General features: G+C 49.7%; 1 protein-coding gene across 1 annotated transcript in view; it reads left to right on the forward strand.

Annotated features, from left to right (window-relative positions):
• LOC144730839 (uncharacterized) overlaps window positions 1-12,002 on the forward strand; it is a 116,311-nt gene extending 104,309 nt beyond the window's left edge. Inside the window, exons 4-7 of the mRNA XM_078611613.1 lie at window positions 366-427; window positions 8,877-9,036; window positions 9,686-9,730; window positions 11,574-12,002. Coding sequence (XP_078467739.1) covers window positions 366-427; window positions 8,877-9,036; window positions 9,686-9,730; window positions 11,574-11,983 — 677 coding nt within the window. The 3' untranslated portion in view covers window positions 11,984-12,002. The remainder of the gene's footprint in view (window positions 1-365; window positions 428-8,876; window positions 9,037-9,685; window positions 9,731-11,573) is intronic.
• Window positions 12,003-17,787: the final 5,785 nt, after the last annotated feature.

Below are 17,787 nucleotides of genomic sequence, written 5' to 3' on the forward strand. Positions count from 1 at the left end.
ACACAGTAAATGGCATAACCTTACCACCCGCTTTGCCATATGAGGGCAAAGTTCGTCACGTGACAGCCAGACGCATATTTAATTCTTAGATTTATAATTTGTTGTATAATTAAGTGGCGATGGGTTTGGTTTTTTTGGGAGCACTCATTGGTGGCTGAACCCCGGAGTCGAACCCAGCATTTTAGTGGTGCCGGCTCCTCGCTCTGAACTCGCGAGCCACTCGGCCACCGCGACTGTGTTGTTATTCGTTTCATTCTCGAATTATGAATTTCAAAAAGTATATCACTTTGCAACGGAGATAAAAAAAATAATAAACCTCTCAGATGTCTCAATGCCTCCTCCTGTGCCTGCGCTGTGCGATGCAGGGTGCATGGACTGCGAGCGCCTCACCGAGCTGACGAGCAAACTCAAGGACATGGAGGCCAAGGTGAGCCCAGAGGAAGGTCGTAACCACAAAACATGGTGGGGCTTTGCTACGAAAGCCGGGCGGGAGTGGTGGTGCACTGCTAAGGCAGCTAGGGTTGCTGGATCATACGAACGTTGCACAACTCCCTCGTTTCCATGGGCATCGAGGAGGAGCCCGTACCACGGCTCGCCAAGAGAAGGTGGTAGGGCAAAATTGTGGACTCATCTCCACCGGCCCCTTATGCATGGGATAGAGCGTTGCCCCCTCGCACGCGTGGGTTTTCACCGGGTCCTCCGGTTTTTTTCCCACTTGTTGTATGCGCACTCATTCATTGGCTGAAAACGTTCGTGTATTAAGGATCGCAGAGCTTGGGCAATTGCTGGTGCCTTTGTATTTACACTGGTATTTAAATTGGTAGATTGGAGAACACCTTAATGGCCACGTCAGTACCTTCTTCTTCTTCTTCCCGTCCAGCCTCTCTTAAGGACGCTGCTAGATCAATAAACCTCAAGCAGCAGCATCATCATCATCCCATCTATTGCCAGTGTTGCTGTGCTCGTGGGGAGCGGTCGTGGTAGCGGTTCGCGCTCTGCGCTCACGAACCCGGCGACCCGAGTTCGATCCCCGCTCACGGCCAATGCCAGTGACGATTATATTATCTGAACCGGTCCTATGCCTCCCCTGGGTCGACTCAGCCTCAAATGAATTCCCGGTGTGCTGTGTAAACATCGCCACCGGGGAGAGAAATGTCCTGGTGTTGGCCACCCACTCCCTTCGTGTGCCGTGCCGGCCTTCATAGTTGCTCGCTAACAGCACTTGCCCTAACAGCCTGCTGAAGGCTATACGGGGGGTCTTTGTCTTTGTGTCTCCTCCTCCCCTACGCCAGTCCCCCCCTCCACGTCCTTCAGTTTCCTTCCTCTAGCACCGCCATGGCTGGTTGGTGGCATTCCCTCCGGACAATGCAGTGCGTTTCAATTCGGATTTACGCAGCGTTCCAACGCAACCCGCATCTCAACGGCGATGTAAATAGTCTTGGTCAATCCACTGCTGGACGAAGGCCCCGTGTCAGTCACGGGTGTGGGGGGGGTTGCTCAACGTTTGGCTTAACAAGTTACGAAGCAGAGAGCTTCTTGACAAAACCCAGGGCCTCGTCTCGAGACAAAAAAAACTGAAGCAAGGCTCCAGGCTGATGGATGGCGCCCGTTACAGAGCAAATGCTGCGTCGTTCTGTTCGGACGCGGAAGTTTTGCAGCGAACACCCGGCAAGCGTCGGCTCAAATCTCGGGCGATGCATCTGCGAGAATTTATGTGCGTTTGTGCATTCGTGCATGTGTCTGTATGCACGTGTGTGTGTGTGTTTGATTTTGTATATGCGTGGTGTAAGTAACGCCACTCCTATTAAGGCCTTAATAGGTGCTCGCTAACAGCATTTACCACAAGAGCCCGTCTGGTTATACCGGACGGGGGTGACTTTATCTGTGTGCGTGTGTATGTGTGTTTGGGTGTTTATGTATGTGTGTGCTTGGGTGTTTATGTGTGCGTGTGTATGTGTTGGGGTGTTTATATGTTTGGGTGTTTATTGCGTGTGTATGTGTGTTTAGGTGTTTGTGTGTGTGTGCGTGTGTATGTGTTTAGGTGTTTGTGTGTGTGTGCGTGTGTATGTGTTTGGGTGTTTATGTGTGTGTGCGTGTGTATGTGTTTGGGTTTTTATGTGTCCGTGTGTATGTGTTTGAGTGTTTATGTGTGTGTGTGTGGGCGTGTGTATGTGTTTGGGTATTTATGTGTGTGTGTGTGTGCTGGCTACCGTGTTGGCCTTTATAGGTGCTCGTTAAGAGCACTTGCCCCAACAGTCTGCTAAGGCAATACGGGGATACTTTGTCTTTGTATGTGTGTGTGTTTACGTGTGTGGGTAGCGGTAGTGTAGTGGTTGGCGCACTGCGCTGCAACACCGGCGACCAGAGTTCGATTCCTGCTCACGGTCAACATCGGTGACGAATATCTGAACCGGCCGTGGGCCTCCCCTAGGTTGACTCAGCCTTACATGTTCAGTGTGTAAAACATAAACATGGGGGGGGGGGAGAGACAAAGGTGGCCGGGTGAGGTTTTGGCCGGCCCTGAAATCGGTGCTCTCCACCAGCACTTGCCCCAACAGATTGTTAAAGGCTAGCCGGGAAATCTTCGCCTTTGTATATGCAATTGAGTATTCAAGTTTGTGTGTACATTTTAATGAGAACAGAATGAATCGAAGCACTATTAAATGCTCATGACTGGCAATAGAAAACACTTCTAAAATGGTCCCATAATTTAACATCGTAAACTCGTTTTTACGGAACACAAGGCGTGTTATTTTTTTGTTGTTGTTGGGTCAGACATCTGTGTGCACACGTGTTTGTGTGCTCGCGTGTGTGCGAGAGAGAGTGTGTGTGTGTTTATAGTCGGGGAGCGGTCGTTTGTGCACTCGCTCTACGAACCCGGCGACCCGAGTTCGATTCCCGCTCTCAGCCGACACCAGTGATGGTGATTTGAACCGGTCCTGGGCCTCCCCTAGGTCTGCTCAGCCTCAAATAAGTACCTGGTGCGGTGTGTAAACACCACCCGTTCGTGTGCCGCATTTGCCATGATAGGAGCTCCCTAACAGCACTTGCCCCAACAATCCTTTCAGGCTATAGGGGGCAGGGATCAGTGTCTTGGTGTTTGTTGATATGCCTCGTGATATTAGTATCATATTTATTAGCCAAGGTCATGCCACTGCTGGGATAAGACCACCCCAAGCCGCCACCATCTCTCACAAATCCTGCGGTGTGACAGTCCACCTCGCTCCTGCACACGAGCTGAGTTTATATTAGTAAAGAACACAAAATAATAACAACAACAACAACTATCATAAGGGTCATTATATTATAAGTACATACATGTGCATATAGTTTGCAGAAATGACAGACAATCGTTGCTTGCAAGAACGATTCAAAGCATATGTCGTGAGCGTCAACATTTATTTGAATAAGAATTCGAGGATTTTCGCTCAAACGGCGTTTAAAATCCGCAGCGTCTCAAAGCAACCGTATCAGTTAAACCGAGGCATCTTTACAGGCCTCGTGTGCGCGTGTGTTCGTGCGTGTGATTTATGAAGTTGCTGCTTGAATGAACTTAGGCGTAACGTACAATAACATATTGATTATACTACCCGCTAGCGAGCAGTGGAGTAAACACAGCCCGGCAGTGTGGCTCTGTGGCTTTCAAAAAGTCCTTTATTCACATTCACTGCCCCATTCATTACATTAGAGGTTTAATCGGTCACATTTGGCCAAACGCATCATTGTCCCAAGTAAATAAAAAATAAAACGTAAGTCCACGTCAGTTCAGTCGGACAATTTGAATGTGAATCCTTCGAATGGATTGAACAACATTTCTAGGTGACCGGGTGGTTCGAGCGTTAATCGGACACCGCTAAGATTCTGGGTTGGCCACCTGTGATTAGACCTTGTCCTCAAGAGTACGTATGCACGTTGAACTTCTTTCGCACCGTACGTAGCCAACCGCGCTAATCGGAGGTGCGCATCAAGACGTCTCAGTGCGGTCTTCATCTTGTTGTGGGTGCGTTCGTTTATGTGTGAGTGGAAGTCTGCATTTATTTGACCGATTCGAAAGAACATTTAAACATTTTTGTTAAAATTAATTATTCTTCACTTTCTTAATAGTTGAGTTTTGTTGTTGTTGTTGTTGTAATCCTCCAAAGGTGGCAGGAAAAGTGAAGAGTGCTTCGACATGGAATTTCAAAATAGGATGCGACAGGGAATCAATTTTAAAGCTACAATCAGGATGCGGAGGTTGTGATGGGTGGGACAACGTGTTCCAGGATGGCGGGGGGCAGGTCCCAGAGACCGGAGCTGCAGTAGCACCCGGAGGTTTTGCGGCGAAGGGGAAGACCTGAAGCCAGGCGGCGTTAACAATGGATCCTCAGAGGTTGGGTGTCGACTGTGTGACAGTTGCCGGATCAGGCAGGAGGAAGGAAGTGATGGCAATGTGTGATGATGGTACCCGACATCATTATTGGCCCGTGGGTGATATCTGGATGTTGATCGCTATATGCAAGGGGGTTCCCCCGTGGTCATTGCGAATAACGCCGATTCTTCTTCGGCCCTTGCCGCGTGCATCAAATCTCGCGCGAAATGATCGATGCCGTCGTTCCATTTGTATACGCTGCGAGTAATGAGTACATGGGTGCAGCGGTTTGCTTAGTGGTTAGTGCGCTGTGCTCTGAACCCGGCGATCAGAGTTCAAATTTCCAGCGATATCCAAAACGGTCGTGGGTGTCCACCCGCGATCAGAAACTCGCACTGATCGGCGTGGTGAAGTATGGTCCAACAAACCCTCGTGACTGACACTGTTGGTTCAAAGGTCTTCATCCAACAGTGGATTAACAAAAGGTTTCTATATATAATCAATATTAATTTGTATTTGTATTATTGAACTGAAAGGCTCTACTTGAACACAAACTTTAAGGCATCGCGGGGAAAGACGCTGAACCAAGTCAACCCCTGAGCGGCTTTTTATGATGATACTAATAACAATAATTACCATTTTAAAAACAATATGAATCGCTTCAGCTCGCCAATAACCGCAGTGTAAATGAAAGAAAAAAAACATTCTTGCGAATTATGACAATTCTGGCAAATCGTCTAATTCGGGACGGGGGGGGGGTGCCGTGGGGGAGGGCGGGGTGGCTTGTTAGGGGGGGGTGGGGAGCGGCGTGGGGGGGTGGTAGGGTGGGTGTGGTGTGGTGGGGTGGGGGCGGGGTGGTGGTGTGGTGGGGTGGGGGTGTGGTGGGGTGGGGGCGGGGTGGTGGTGTGGTGGGGTGGGGGCGGGGTGGGGGTTGTGGGGGTGGTGGGCGGAGGTGGTGGGGCGGGGGTGGTGGGGTGGAAGTGGTGGGGTGTGGGCGGGGTGGTGTGGGTGGTGGGATGTGGGCGGGGTGGCGGGGTGGGAGTTGAACCGTTCCACGTCTGTTGCGAGACCTCCCCCAGCGCACCGCAGAGACAGCGGCGGCTGCATCGCGCGTGCGGTGAGATGCGCGTCGTCGTTTTTTGCCATCGCCACGCGGTTTAGGGACAGCCACGCGAGTGAGGCAGCAGCAGCAGAAGCAGCGACGGCCACCCAGTCCGACTTGACCTGCGTCTGCGAATGTTCAGACGTCGAATGGCCGTAGCCAACGGATTCCTCCAGCACAAATAAATATTCTGATTCTGAACAGTTTACATCATTCGTCTCGTGTTCGCAATCCCTGACCACCCCACCCACGTAAGGGAGAGGATCACTGGTGTGGCGCTAGGAATGCAGGCAAAAGCTTAGGGCCCCAAGTAAACCAAGGGGTCCCCAGATGTATTTAAAAAAAACGAATAAATGTCAGTTCGAACTCAGATCCTTATGTCAATAAATACATACAGAAATCCCATCATTCTAATGGCACACTTACAAATATTTGTAATTAATCAATAGCCTTTGTTATTTCACACGTCGGTATAATCGCCAAAAACCGCCGATGATGATATCAGCCACTACGCTGAGCATTCGTTTTGCGTGTCGTCATTTTAAGATGTTCTGTGTCCATGTTTTTGTTTGTTGCGGTTGCACCCGAGTCAAGAGCCACATGGCTCACGGGGCTACACCTAATAAATAAACTTGAAACTTGAAACGCAAGTTAATATAAGTTGCGTTGTTTCCCAGCAGACTGTTTGTTTGTCACATGACGCACCCAAAAAACTCATTTATGCTTAGGTCCGGCCCCCCAATGAGCTGGTACCATCATTGACTGAGCCCCCCCCCCCATCATCATCCACGCCCTGCTGAAGGTTCAGCGGCCCCCTTTTCTAAACTCTCGAAATATTTATCAGCAGTGGCGGCCTCCTGTACAGCACAGGGCACGAGAGCCGATTGCTGGATGGACAACATCGGGTTGCATCTTGGCCGCCGCCATAAACGTCCACGTGATGATGGCATCAGCAACCTCACTATGGGAACCTCATTTGCCAGTAAAAATATGATAATTGTTTTTTTTACCCTTCTATCTGGCAACAAAACTGACACCTTTTTACAAGGAGTCATGTTTGCATAGACCGCAATACCTGCATCAGAGTTATGTCTTTTGTTTGTATTATGACTGCAGGTATTGCGGTCTATGCAAACATGACTCCTTGTAAAAAGGTGTCAGTTTTGTTGCCAGATAGAAGGGTAAAAAAACAATTATCAGCAACCTCGTTGAGCATTCGTTTGTGATAGCCAGGTCGCTGGTTTTAAAAGAGCTGCATTGCTCGGTGGGCCTTACCTGGTTAAAATAATAAAAAAAATCGTTTAGTTTAGCATCGTCACTCATTCTGTTCAGCGTTCAACGTTTGTTTTATTTTGTTTTATTTTATTTCTAACTACGTGACTTTACCGAAAGCACCAGAGTACGTTTAACGTTTGTTTAAAGTTTACTTAACATTGACCGCGCCGTGCCCTCACAGAGTTATGCCCCCTTACCCCTCCCCTCCTTTTTAAACAAAGGTCACGCTAATGGCTCACGCTGAGCCAACGGTGGAAATTCCACATTGTCAGGGGCGAGTCTTTTCATTTCACAGCCGCTATTGACATATTCCCCCACTCCCGCCCCCAAGTTGATATTTGTTTTGATAGAACATTTTTTTATCGAACTCCCAAACTCGTACTCTTAGGTTTTTTTCGGTAAAGTCACATAGGTAAAAAATAAATAATAATAAATAAATAAAAATTTATTGGATTTTTTTGCCTACGTGACTTTACCGAAAAAAGCTAAAAGTATGAATCCTTGCAGTCGCGAAAACTTCAAATCTAAAATCCCAAACTCGTGATTTTGAGCATGTACTCTAACCCAGGGGTCTGCAACCTGCGGCTATGGATCCGCATGGGGCTCGTTAAGGACTGCCTCGTGACCGGTATTTATTGAGGACACCACCGTCTCTCGTATCTACCACACAGTGCACTGTGGCTCTTGAAATATTGGGGCGGGGGGGTGTTACCGAATTCGAACAGAAATGGCTCTTCTTGTTGTTTCTGTTCACGACCCCTGCTCCAAGGCACTGCGGGATCTCGCTCAGCCGATATCTTCTCTCCTACTGGAGATAGTCTCCACTCTAAGAGCAGCACAGGTATCTACATATCCGTGGGTTCTCTTTTAAACACATTCCTGCGGAGGGAGCTGCTAGGAACGTTGGGTTGCTCGGTCAATGGCCAGGGTCAACGGCGGCGTGGTGTATTCCGCAAATATGGCCGACTGTGAGGGCGGGCACAAGCCGGCGTGAGTAGGTTAAACGTTGAGTTTTATAAGGGCACCACGGGGTGACCATCCCCTCCCCACCCAGCCCCACCCCTCCCACCCCCCACCCAGCCCCTCCCCACCCTCCCTTCTCCACCCAGCCACACCCCTCCCATTTTTGGATTCAAGACGGACGGACGGACACAATAATCTCCTGTGGGCTGGTGGAACCAGGAGGTTCCTACCAGTAACGAACGCTTTCGGATGTCGTGCCACGTGTGTCAAAGAGGGAGGAATTATTTTGACAATTACGAGGAGAGAAGCTGCTGTTGCTTTGCAACGGGAAATTAGGAGACAGCTGTCATGTTCACGACGCTCTTTTCATAATCCTTCAGTGCTCACAGGAACCTGATTTTTTATACGTTATAGTAAAATGCCAAGATGATATTCGTTGTGATGGGGTTTTTTTTGTCTATGTTCACTAGGCTTTAGAAAATATTCTGGCAAAAGGAAGTGCTTTGATTGGAGCACACATTTGGAGAATGAGAGCGATTTTAAATGAGCCGTGGTCAGTCTTCTGTATGCATTACTTCCACCTCTGCGATGTCGCTATTTATTTTATTATTATTATTATACGTATTCTGAACTTGTTCTTTCGCCCTTTCAATCCAACACAATGTCTTGGTGGTGTCATCACGGGTGGCCGAAACTCGGAATCGAACCCAGGACCTCAGCTGCACAGGCCTCGGTGCTCAGACCTCGAATCCCCTGAGCCACTCCAGCCACCTCTAAAAGTCATTTTTTAAAAAATATGTTCACACAGCTCTCTCACAGACCCCCTAAGTCAGGGGTCGGCAACCTACGGCTCCAGAGCCGCATGCGGCTCTTTACGGGCTGCTTCTTGACGATATGTACGTATGTACAGTATGTACTCAGATGCATTGCGGCTCTTGAAATACTGAATTTTGTACCGAATTGGAAAGAAATGGCTCTTCTTGTTATTTTGGTTGCCGACCCCTGCCCTAAGTCAACCCGGCACCATCGCCATTTCTTATCACCTGTGTAATTGTAAACCCAGTGTATGCAACGCTAGGGTCGAGTGGGTCCTGTGAATGCGCGCGCGCTTTGCTTGCGGGTTTGGTTCCGTCGGCTCACGTTGCCGTGTCCGCCGCCCCCCCCCCCCCCCAAATCTCCCTCCGCCAGGTGCGCCTGATGGAGTCGGGGGACAGGGCGGCAGGGGACTCGAGCAACGAGCTCCCGGCCGAAGCCGCGGGTCAAGGGGCCCACGGGCCTGAGGTCACGGCAGAGGTCGCGTTCGGGTCTCTCCTCCCGCAAGGGCCCATGGGGCTGCCTGGCCCTCAAGGTCAGAAGCGTCCGCGTATGCGCGCGGCGCGTGCGTTTGTGATGCGTGGTACCGTATGACGGCGGTGCAGTGGGTTACCGCGCTGTGCCATGGAGTGTGCCGACTGACTTCGATTTCTGACCACGGCTGACATCAATGGCGAGTGACATCTGAACCGGCCCTGGCCGTCAAGCAACTCGCTAACAGCACTTGCCCCAAACAGTCTGTATGGAATAATAATAGGGGTTTTCCCCTTTTTTCTGGCAACAAAACTGAAACCTTTTTACAAGGATTAATGTCTGCATTAACCACAATACTTGCAGTCAAAATGCAAACAAAAAACATACTATGATAATATATGCATTGTCCTTGAAACTGGGGAAAAAGGGGATAAAACCCTATTATTATATTTGGGTACTGGCAAAGGAGGTCTAATGATGTAGTCTGTATGGATATGTATATCGGGGATCTTTGTCTCTGCGTCCATATAGCAGTGGTGCGGCGGATAGAGCACTGTGCTACGAACAATGCCACCTGGTCAGATTCAGTTTTGTGTGTTCTGCCCCAAAATTAACAATTGCCGAACTATGCACAAAGTTGTTAACTAATGTAAGACACGTGGTACATGCGTTCATTTATCCGTGGCGTGTCTTCGCGCGTGCACCCACAGGGCTCCAAGGGGAGAGGGGACCGGCCGGACAGCCCGGGAAGCAAGGTGAGAAAAGTTAAATCCATCAAACGTTCATTTTCGATGAAATAATATCATAGGTTATTTTCATATTCGTTATATGTAATTGGTTCGTGTGCGAGCCCTTAAACCACTAGGGGCCGCTACATTCACTATTGTAGTGCCGACCTGCCCGCCAGTCTGGGACTCCCATTCGTGACGTCGACTCCCTCCGCCCCTGTTCAAGTCCAGGCTCGAGGCCTACGTTTCTCTCTGTCGATGACTGTCTCTCCATCTTTCTGTGTAATACATCATGAAGAATAAACAAGGCCACTGTTTTTGTGCAGTATCCTGAGCGGCGGTCACATGTGACCAATATATAGCTTCAAGCTTGGATTGTTTGTTGATTAAGTTGATTCATTGAGGTAAAATGGTCGTTAACTGAATTTTTTATGGTCCCATATTGTAAATAGAGGAGGGTCCTTTGCCTGTAAGATTGGCCAGTTCACCCGCATTGATTCAGGCGAGCCTGGCTCTGCTGATGATGAGACACTGACTGTCACAACCGGCCCAGAGTTTGCCCGGATTAAACCAATGCTGCTGAAATAGATATGCACTCCCAAGAAGGCCGTGTGCGACTGATGGTTTGTAAAAAAAATACATATACACTGTTTTGTTTTTCTTCACGCGGAGCGATGCCATATGTGAAGGGGGCGTATTTGTCCGCTGATTTATTCCGCTTTGTTTGTCGGTGATTCATCGCATGCCTTTCAACAAAAGCGGTGGCCGCTCGCCACCTCCTCGCCTCTGGAAGGCAGGAAACCCCCGATGGTGCCACGGTCAGCTGATGATGCCGATGATGTCACCAAGCCCCGGCCACCATGGGAACAGATTTTTTCCCCAACTATTCTCGTGGTCATCCGATTTAATACAATTAGAGTACTCGATTACTCAAATAATCGGATGGCTCAGCTATGTTATCCTACGGTCCAGTCAGTATAAGCTGACTAATATTGGACATGCGATGGGATCGACAATAATTTGGGCGTTATCCGTTGGAGGTCGTGGTTAGTGCTGGCAGTGGTGGTGGGTAGGGTTGCAGGGTGGGTAGATAGGGTGGTTGAGTGGGAGAGTGAGTGGTGGGGGAAGTGGATAGCCCGCCAGACAGAGAGCAGTAAAACTCTCCTAACAATCCAGGAGTCGAGAACGGGTAGGGGAGAAGGGGAAAAAGTAATCTTGTAAAGCCGCCAGACATAGGCAAGTGGACCGAACCGAATTTCATTGCTCGGTGTCTCGTGGCTGCCAGTTGCTGTAGTAAATCATCATCATCATTAGCGGAGGAATTCGTTCGTCCCGTTGGAATCGCTGTTGAACGCACGCGCCCTGTCTGCCTGTCTCTTAGCAGGGCCTCCCATGCATGCCGCATTGAAGATTAACACGTGATTTATTTTCACGAATTAATTTTGAAATTGCCTACACGTTGGGGGTTTCCTGGGTAAATAATTGGCCCGATTGTGGCTATCAGCATCATTAGAAGGAGACTTGCTGATGGGGGAGAAAGAGTGCGATGGGGGCCGGGGTTGTGGGGAGAGGCGATGGTTGGCAGCACTGAACTGTGAACCACAGTGATCCGAGTTTGATTCTATGCCATGGCTAACGACAGTGAGCCAAATGTTTGCCACTGTTTTTTTGAGCGCGGTTGGCTATGTAAGGGACGAAAGAAGTTCAACACACACACGTGATGCCTGAATTGGCTCCGACCACCACCTCCCCTCCACAACCCCCCCATCCACAGCCCTTCGACCTATCCACACAAACAGCCCCCGCCACTATCAACACGATTCCTTGTCTCCCCGTGTCACACCAACCTAACCCTGACCCTGGCTTTCAGGCCCTGTTGGACCGGCTGGACAAGCGGGACCCCCAGGAATTCCCGGGAGACCTGGCACCGAAGGGGCCCGTGGAAAAGCAGGACCCATGGGACCCACAGGCCAGTGTGTGGTCGTCCGTGCGTGCGCGTGCGCGCGTGTTTGTTGTCTTGCTGTCTGTGTGGATGCTTACGTAACCCTGCGAAGCGTTTTTCTGGTGTTGATCACGTGCCCCTCGCTCGGCGCGATGCCCGATGTTTCGTGCCGCACGCTGGAACTGAATCCGCTGCACGCGCTGGAGGCGGAGCGTAAACGTCGGACATCGCGCCGAAGAGTCGTACAATGCCGCAAACTGCACGCCACGGTCGTCCACACGTTTGAGTGTTTAACTTTTTGGCAGCCAGTTCGGTTGTTTGGATATTTGTTTGGCTGAGTGGATGCCTGTGTTTATGTTTGTTTGTGAGGCTGTTTTTGTTGACGTTTCTAAGCTTTTGTTTGGGTTTTGCTGTGCGAATGGTTTATTTTCGCAGCAGTTTATGTAATTCCTTGGGTCGCTTGGAAGCTTTTTAAAGGTCTGGTTTACGTTTTCGTTTTGATCATTGTTTGAATATTTATGGCCGTTATAAATTATCCCTATTGGTCTCTCAACACCTGGAATAACACGATAACTAATCCTCTTGCTGCTGACAAGGATGATGATGATGATGTTACTCACTCGGTCAGCAAGTAGTCCCAGAAAAGTTATTTATATTATACCAGTCTATAAAAGTGAAATATGGGCACATAAAATATACACCAAATGTCTTCATATAGGCCACATTCTTTCAGAACGTTTAACCTTGGACAAATTTTTTTTCACATAATTAAAATGTGAACCCCAACATTTACCCTGACGGAGACAAACTCAAAAGGTGAACTTTGTGGGCGATGGAGTGTGGTCCTCAGCCAATGGTGGACATTCCACGTTCTCGTGGCTCTGGCCATTCCATACATTCGACAACCAAATATTGACTTCCCACAATTTGAAAACTCACCCGTGAACGCATCGTGCGCATTCCGGGACTAAGCTAAGCACACCTGACACGCACGACAGCAGCCGCCGATCGCCACTCAGTGGCGGTGACATCACCACCGTGGTGCTTGCGCCAGCCTCGGTACACTTTTAGACTATCACGTGAAGTGTCGAAGGCTGTCTGGCGGAAAGTCGTGGGACGGACCCGCGTGTCAAGGGGTGAACATGTAATTACACTTACACACATACACACGTGTATACCGCTCAGTACGTAACATACGAACGTCTGCATAAACACAGCACACACAGAGAGACACGTGCGAGTTTGCACGCGCCCGCCCACACACATGCGTACGCACATTTAGCGGTGCCAGGACCAGTTCTGTTTCCATTTAAGTGTTTGGACTGGACGGGACCTAAGGGAAGAGAGAGAAAGTCGAGAGGGAAAGAGAAGAACACGCAGAGACAAAGATCCTCCGTATAACCTTAACAGACTGGTGGGGCAAGTGCTGTTAGCGAGCACCTATGAAGGCTGATAAGGCGAACGGAGAATTCGCCCTCGCGATCGATGTATCTTATTATATAAATACAATCAGCCACGCCATTTGTGGCCATGTGACATCGCCCAATGGCTTGTGATGACAAGACACCAGGCGAGTGTTTATGAAGGGCGCCTTCTGTTTAGAAACTGGACTTTACGAGGTGGCTGGGATGGTTGCGAATATTGAGCAGCACCGAGCCAGTTTTTTTTGTTTTAAAGGAGGCGAAATGATTTACCAAGGGGTGACAGCTCACAGTAAAACTTTCCACAGTAGCAGCAGTAGCAGCAGTAGCAGAGCGACTCACAACCTCCTCGATATACTGTATGTGTAGTGCCAGTGATTCGGAGACAAGGGTTTCCAGGAGGCACCTTCTTTATTTAACAAGTCCACACCTCACAGGTTCGTCCTCGCACTCTCCATAGTTGCCTAGCCTGACCACAACCCTCATCGTCTAACACTGATGGCGCTGACCGAGATGGCCAACAACTATCTGTCCCGATTTAAAGCTTTCGCGACTGCAGAGATTCATCTTCTTGGTTCTTTTGGTAAAGTCACGTAGAAGGGAAATAATAAAAATGAAACATAATAAAATAAAATTCTCACGACGTTTCGGCCACAACGGCTGCTTGCGTTGTGGCCGAAATGTCGTGATAATTTTATTTTATTATGTTTTATTGTTATTATTTTATTATTTCCCTTCTACGTGACTTTACCGAAAGAACCAAGAAGAACTATCTGTCCGCGCAACATCCAGCGAAGACGGCAGCGACGGCGAGACGAGTCCACTCCCAGAACCGGCAGCCCTGAGCTCCCTCTCTCGGCTCCTTTTATGCCACCCAGCGCGGCCTGGCTCCGCCCTGACCGCGCCTCCCTTCTCGAACCCACCAGCAGGTTCCAGGGGCCTCCAGACAGGGTCCTCCGTGACCCTTGCCCCAGTTCCTCCGCTCTGCCAACACACCGTGCACGCCCTCACCGGCGTGTGCGCTCTCCGTCTGCCGCAGTTGCCGCTGCTGTCCACCAGCCGGCGCTGTTACACTACATACATATTCCAAGGGCCAGCACCGCCACTGCCACTCATCGTTGCTCTCCGCACTCCTGCCCCCTGTCTGCACCACAACCTCCTCCTCCTCGTCTTCTGTACACCAAGTGCCGGGTCCATGGTCACTGCCGGGCGTCGTTTCTCCGTGGCAAGCCCGGCCGTCTGGGACGCGGACATCATCACCGTCTCCCCGCTGCTGCTGCTGCTGAACATTCTCAGCAGCAGCAGCAGTAGCAGCAGTCAATCCTTGAGACATTAGTGGAAGGCGCCTTACAAATAATTATTAATAGACTTTGCCTCAAAGTCCCCACTACTGCCCCCGGGATTTCGAGCGACGCCAACTACATTATGCGCGTCACAAATAGCCGTACAATGATTTCATTTCCACAAGCTTTCTCCAACACAGAGAGACGACGCTATTGTTGTCTTGGGACCCTCCCCACCACACTGTTGATTAAGCCTCTGTTGCCTAGCCCGGCAAGACGAGGGCATACGATGGTGGAGTAAGGAATGACACTTCGTAATCCCCGTGTCTCACCCACCACCCTATCTGTGTCTCTGTGTCTCCACCCTCTCGGTGTCTCTGCTTGGCTGTGATTTGTCGTCTCCGACTCAATTCCAAAATGCTTGTGTCTCACTTATCTCTCTCTCTCTCCTCGTCCCCCGCACCTCTGATTAGCGCGATTGGCTACGTACGGTGCGAAAGAAGTTCAACATATAATGCATACATCTACCACTCTCTCCGCCTCCGTGTCTCTCCTGTCTTCTTCTGCGTCGTCTGCCTCTCTCTCCACACTGGGTATCTCCACACTGGGTCTCTCCACACTGGGTCTCTTGATCAAAAAGTTCCTGGATGAAGAGTCTTGACCCCTCCGACGTGAATCGCAATCCTCGCCATGAGCAGCGCAGATCCGAGACGGGTACTAAAGTGGTCGGCATTTATTACTCTACAAAAAAAACAACAACATGCAAATTATAATCGGGTGGGACGATAGAGGTGGGGTAATGAGTTATAGAGTTTAGTCGAATGTGCTGCCCGCACCTCTCTCGCTCTGTCGAGCCCCACGTCAGACAAACTTGTGTCCGTCTTTGTTTGGCTGTCTGTTAATCCATACGTCTGTCTGTCTCGTCTCTGTCTGCTCTGTCCATTTACTGTGATGTGTATTGTTCCATCATTTAGTCTGTCCATCTGTTTATCACTGTGTCTGTCTGCCTGCTCACCTGTCTGTCTGTGTATCCGTATTATGTCCATCTGTCTGTCTATTTCTCTATCTGCATGTCCATACGTTCGTCCGTCCATCTATAATTGTGTCTGTATGTACGTCTGCCTGTCCTTCTGTCTGTCTGCCTGCCTGTACGTTTGTATGCCCACCTGTGTGTCCATCCACCTGTCTGTATCTGCTACCTGCCGTTTCTGTGTCCGCCTGTGCCCTGTACCTCGCTCCGTGCAATATTCGCCGTGACGACCACGCGGTCTGGGTGCGGTTTTCAGAGCGGGTCACGGCTCAACGACGCCCAATAACCCCGAGCTCCCACCACCACCACCACCCACACATCACAGGGGTAGGGATGGAGGCGAGACGGCTGAGACGGTGAGAGTGAGAGAGAGCGATGGGGGAAACGAGATGGGAAAAATAAACAGGGATTTAACGTAATCCGCCCTCCTTACTTTTGCGTAATTTTCCACTCTTTAAAAACACACGCGTCTCGGTATCTGCGCTACTTTCCCCACAACAGCCCGTTCTTAGGCTACACGGCGGGTATTTGTCTCGTGTTGTGTACGTTGTCCCTGCCAAAGTCATCGCAAGTCAGTCAACCCATAACACCTGGGTCTGGTCCCGTTGACCATCCTGCCAGCGAGCCTTCGACACGTCGCGTGACCTCAAAGTGCACTTAGCCTGGCACAAGCGCCGTGGTAACGTCAACGCCACTTAGACCACATCGCGTGTAGTCTTTAATTAACACTGGTTGGGTAAGTGCTGTTAGCGAGCACCTATTTAAAGATCGGCCAGCATCACGCCCGCCCGCCCGCATTTTGTCTCCTTCGTAGCAATGTTTACACACCGCACCAGCCACTCATTTGAGGCCGAGTCGACCTCGGGGAGGCCCAGGACCGGTTCAGATAATCGTCACTGCCGGTGTTGGTGGCCGTGAGCGGGAATCGAGCTCGGGTCGCCGGGTTCGTAGCGCAGCGTGGCGCTTTAACCACTGACGCGCACACGCGCGCGCGCAAATGTAGACGTCCGTGTGCTAACACGATAGGGGAAATGGCCCATTATACAAAGTAAACATAATTGGGCATAAGTGGTCCTAAGAATGGCGTAATTAACAGGGACGACATTAAGTCTAGCTGTCGTGGGGTGCAGAGTCGGGGCTTTAGAAGCTTTTATTGACTTTGCTTATACTCGGGAGAGGACCATTATGCCGGGATTCAATTACCACACCTGGCGTGCAACAGCCACCACGACGCTGCTGCTGCTGTTGTTTTAACAACAACAATCCTTCACAGCATGCACAAGAGCGGCCTGATGCCGCCATGGGAATGTGGAATTTCCACGACTGCTTCGCGAGCATTCCCGGGCAGTGCTTTTGCCCCGCCAGCCGATCCGACAAAACTTTCGGTTGCACGTTCGAGCGACCGTTCATTTATCATTTCAGAATTTTCATGTATTTTTATTTCTGTCCCACGATGAATCCAAACTGCAATATTTACAGTGTCATGATTTAGCAAGCCGGGCTTGGTATGTACGTTTGTTGAACTTCTTTCGCACCGTACGTAGGCAACCGTGCTCGTCGCAGGTGCCGGGGTAAGGACAACAAACTAAAGACAGTCGGTAGTTCTGAAGAAGTCAGTTTTCGATCTCGATTATTTCAAAGGGTGTAGCTGCAGCGGCTTCCTAATACACTGGTCAACAAAAAAAAAATTCTGGCCTGGACTTTTGCAGCTGTTTCAGACTAATTTCAGGGTGCTGATTCCAAATCTGATCTCAGATTTGCTCTATCACATCTCATTTTATACTATCGGCATACCCCATTTTAATTGATTTTACCCGAAATTAACTCTGTCACTTATGATTGCAAGTTGTTGTGAGTCAGTGACTGCTTTAGTGTTAAAATATGGTGCTGTATTTTTAGGATAGTGTGTTTATAATATAATTTTATGTAGATATCCACATTTATTTAATATTTTTCTTCTGCAGTTTTTATTGAAAATGCAATATTTGATATACCTTAAAACCGTTGCAATACCTTATGCCAGAAAAAGTGTGCTGACCAGTGTTATCGGAGGGGAAGCGCGTTGCTGACGGGCCGCTGAAACGCATCTGGAAGCGCGCGATGCGGTGACCACCGCCTTGGTTTTCGAATTGTTGGCCACAAGCTGCTGCGACGATGCAGCGCAGTTCGCGTGGTTGATGGTTTCTGCTCCTTGACTTGATTTCCAGAGGGCGCGGTTTCTATTCGATTTCCCGGCGCGGCAGTCGAAACAATGATGCGACGTTTTTATTTATATCACCCCCCAGACCCCGCGCCGCCTTCCACCTCGGTTAAGTCGATCGGTAAGGTCACGTGTGGTGGGGTAAAGTGTGGGTACGTGGCAGAGTGCGGGTACTTGCCACCCAAAAATACCCACCAACTAGAACTCC

This window comes from Lampetra planeri, chromosome 37 (genome assembly GCF_965212315.1).
Source record: "Lampetra planeri chromosome 37, kcLamPlan1.2.h2, whole genome shotgun sequence".
Lineage (NCBI taxonomy): Eukaryota > Metazoa > Chordata > Hyperoartia > Petromyzontiformes > Petromyzontidae > Lampetra > Lampetra planeri.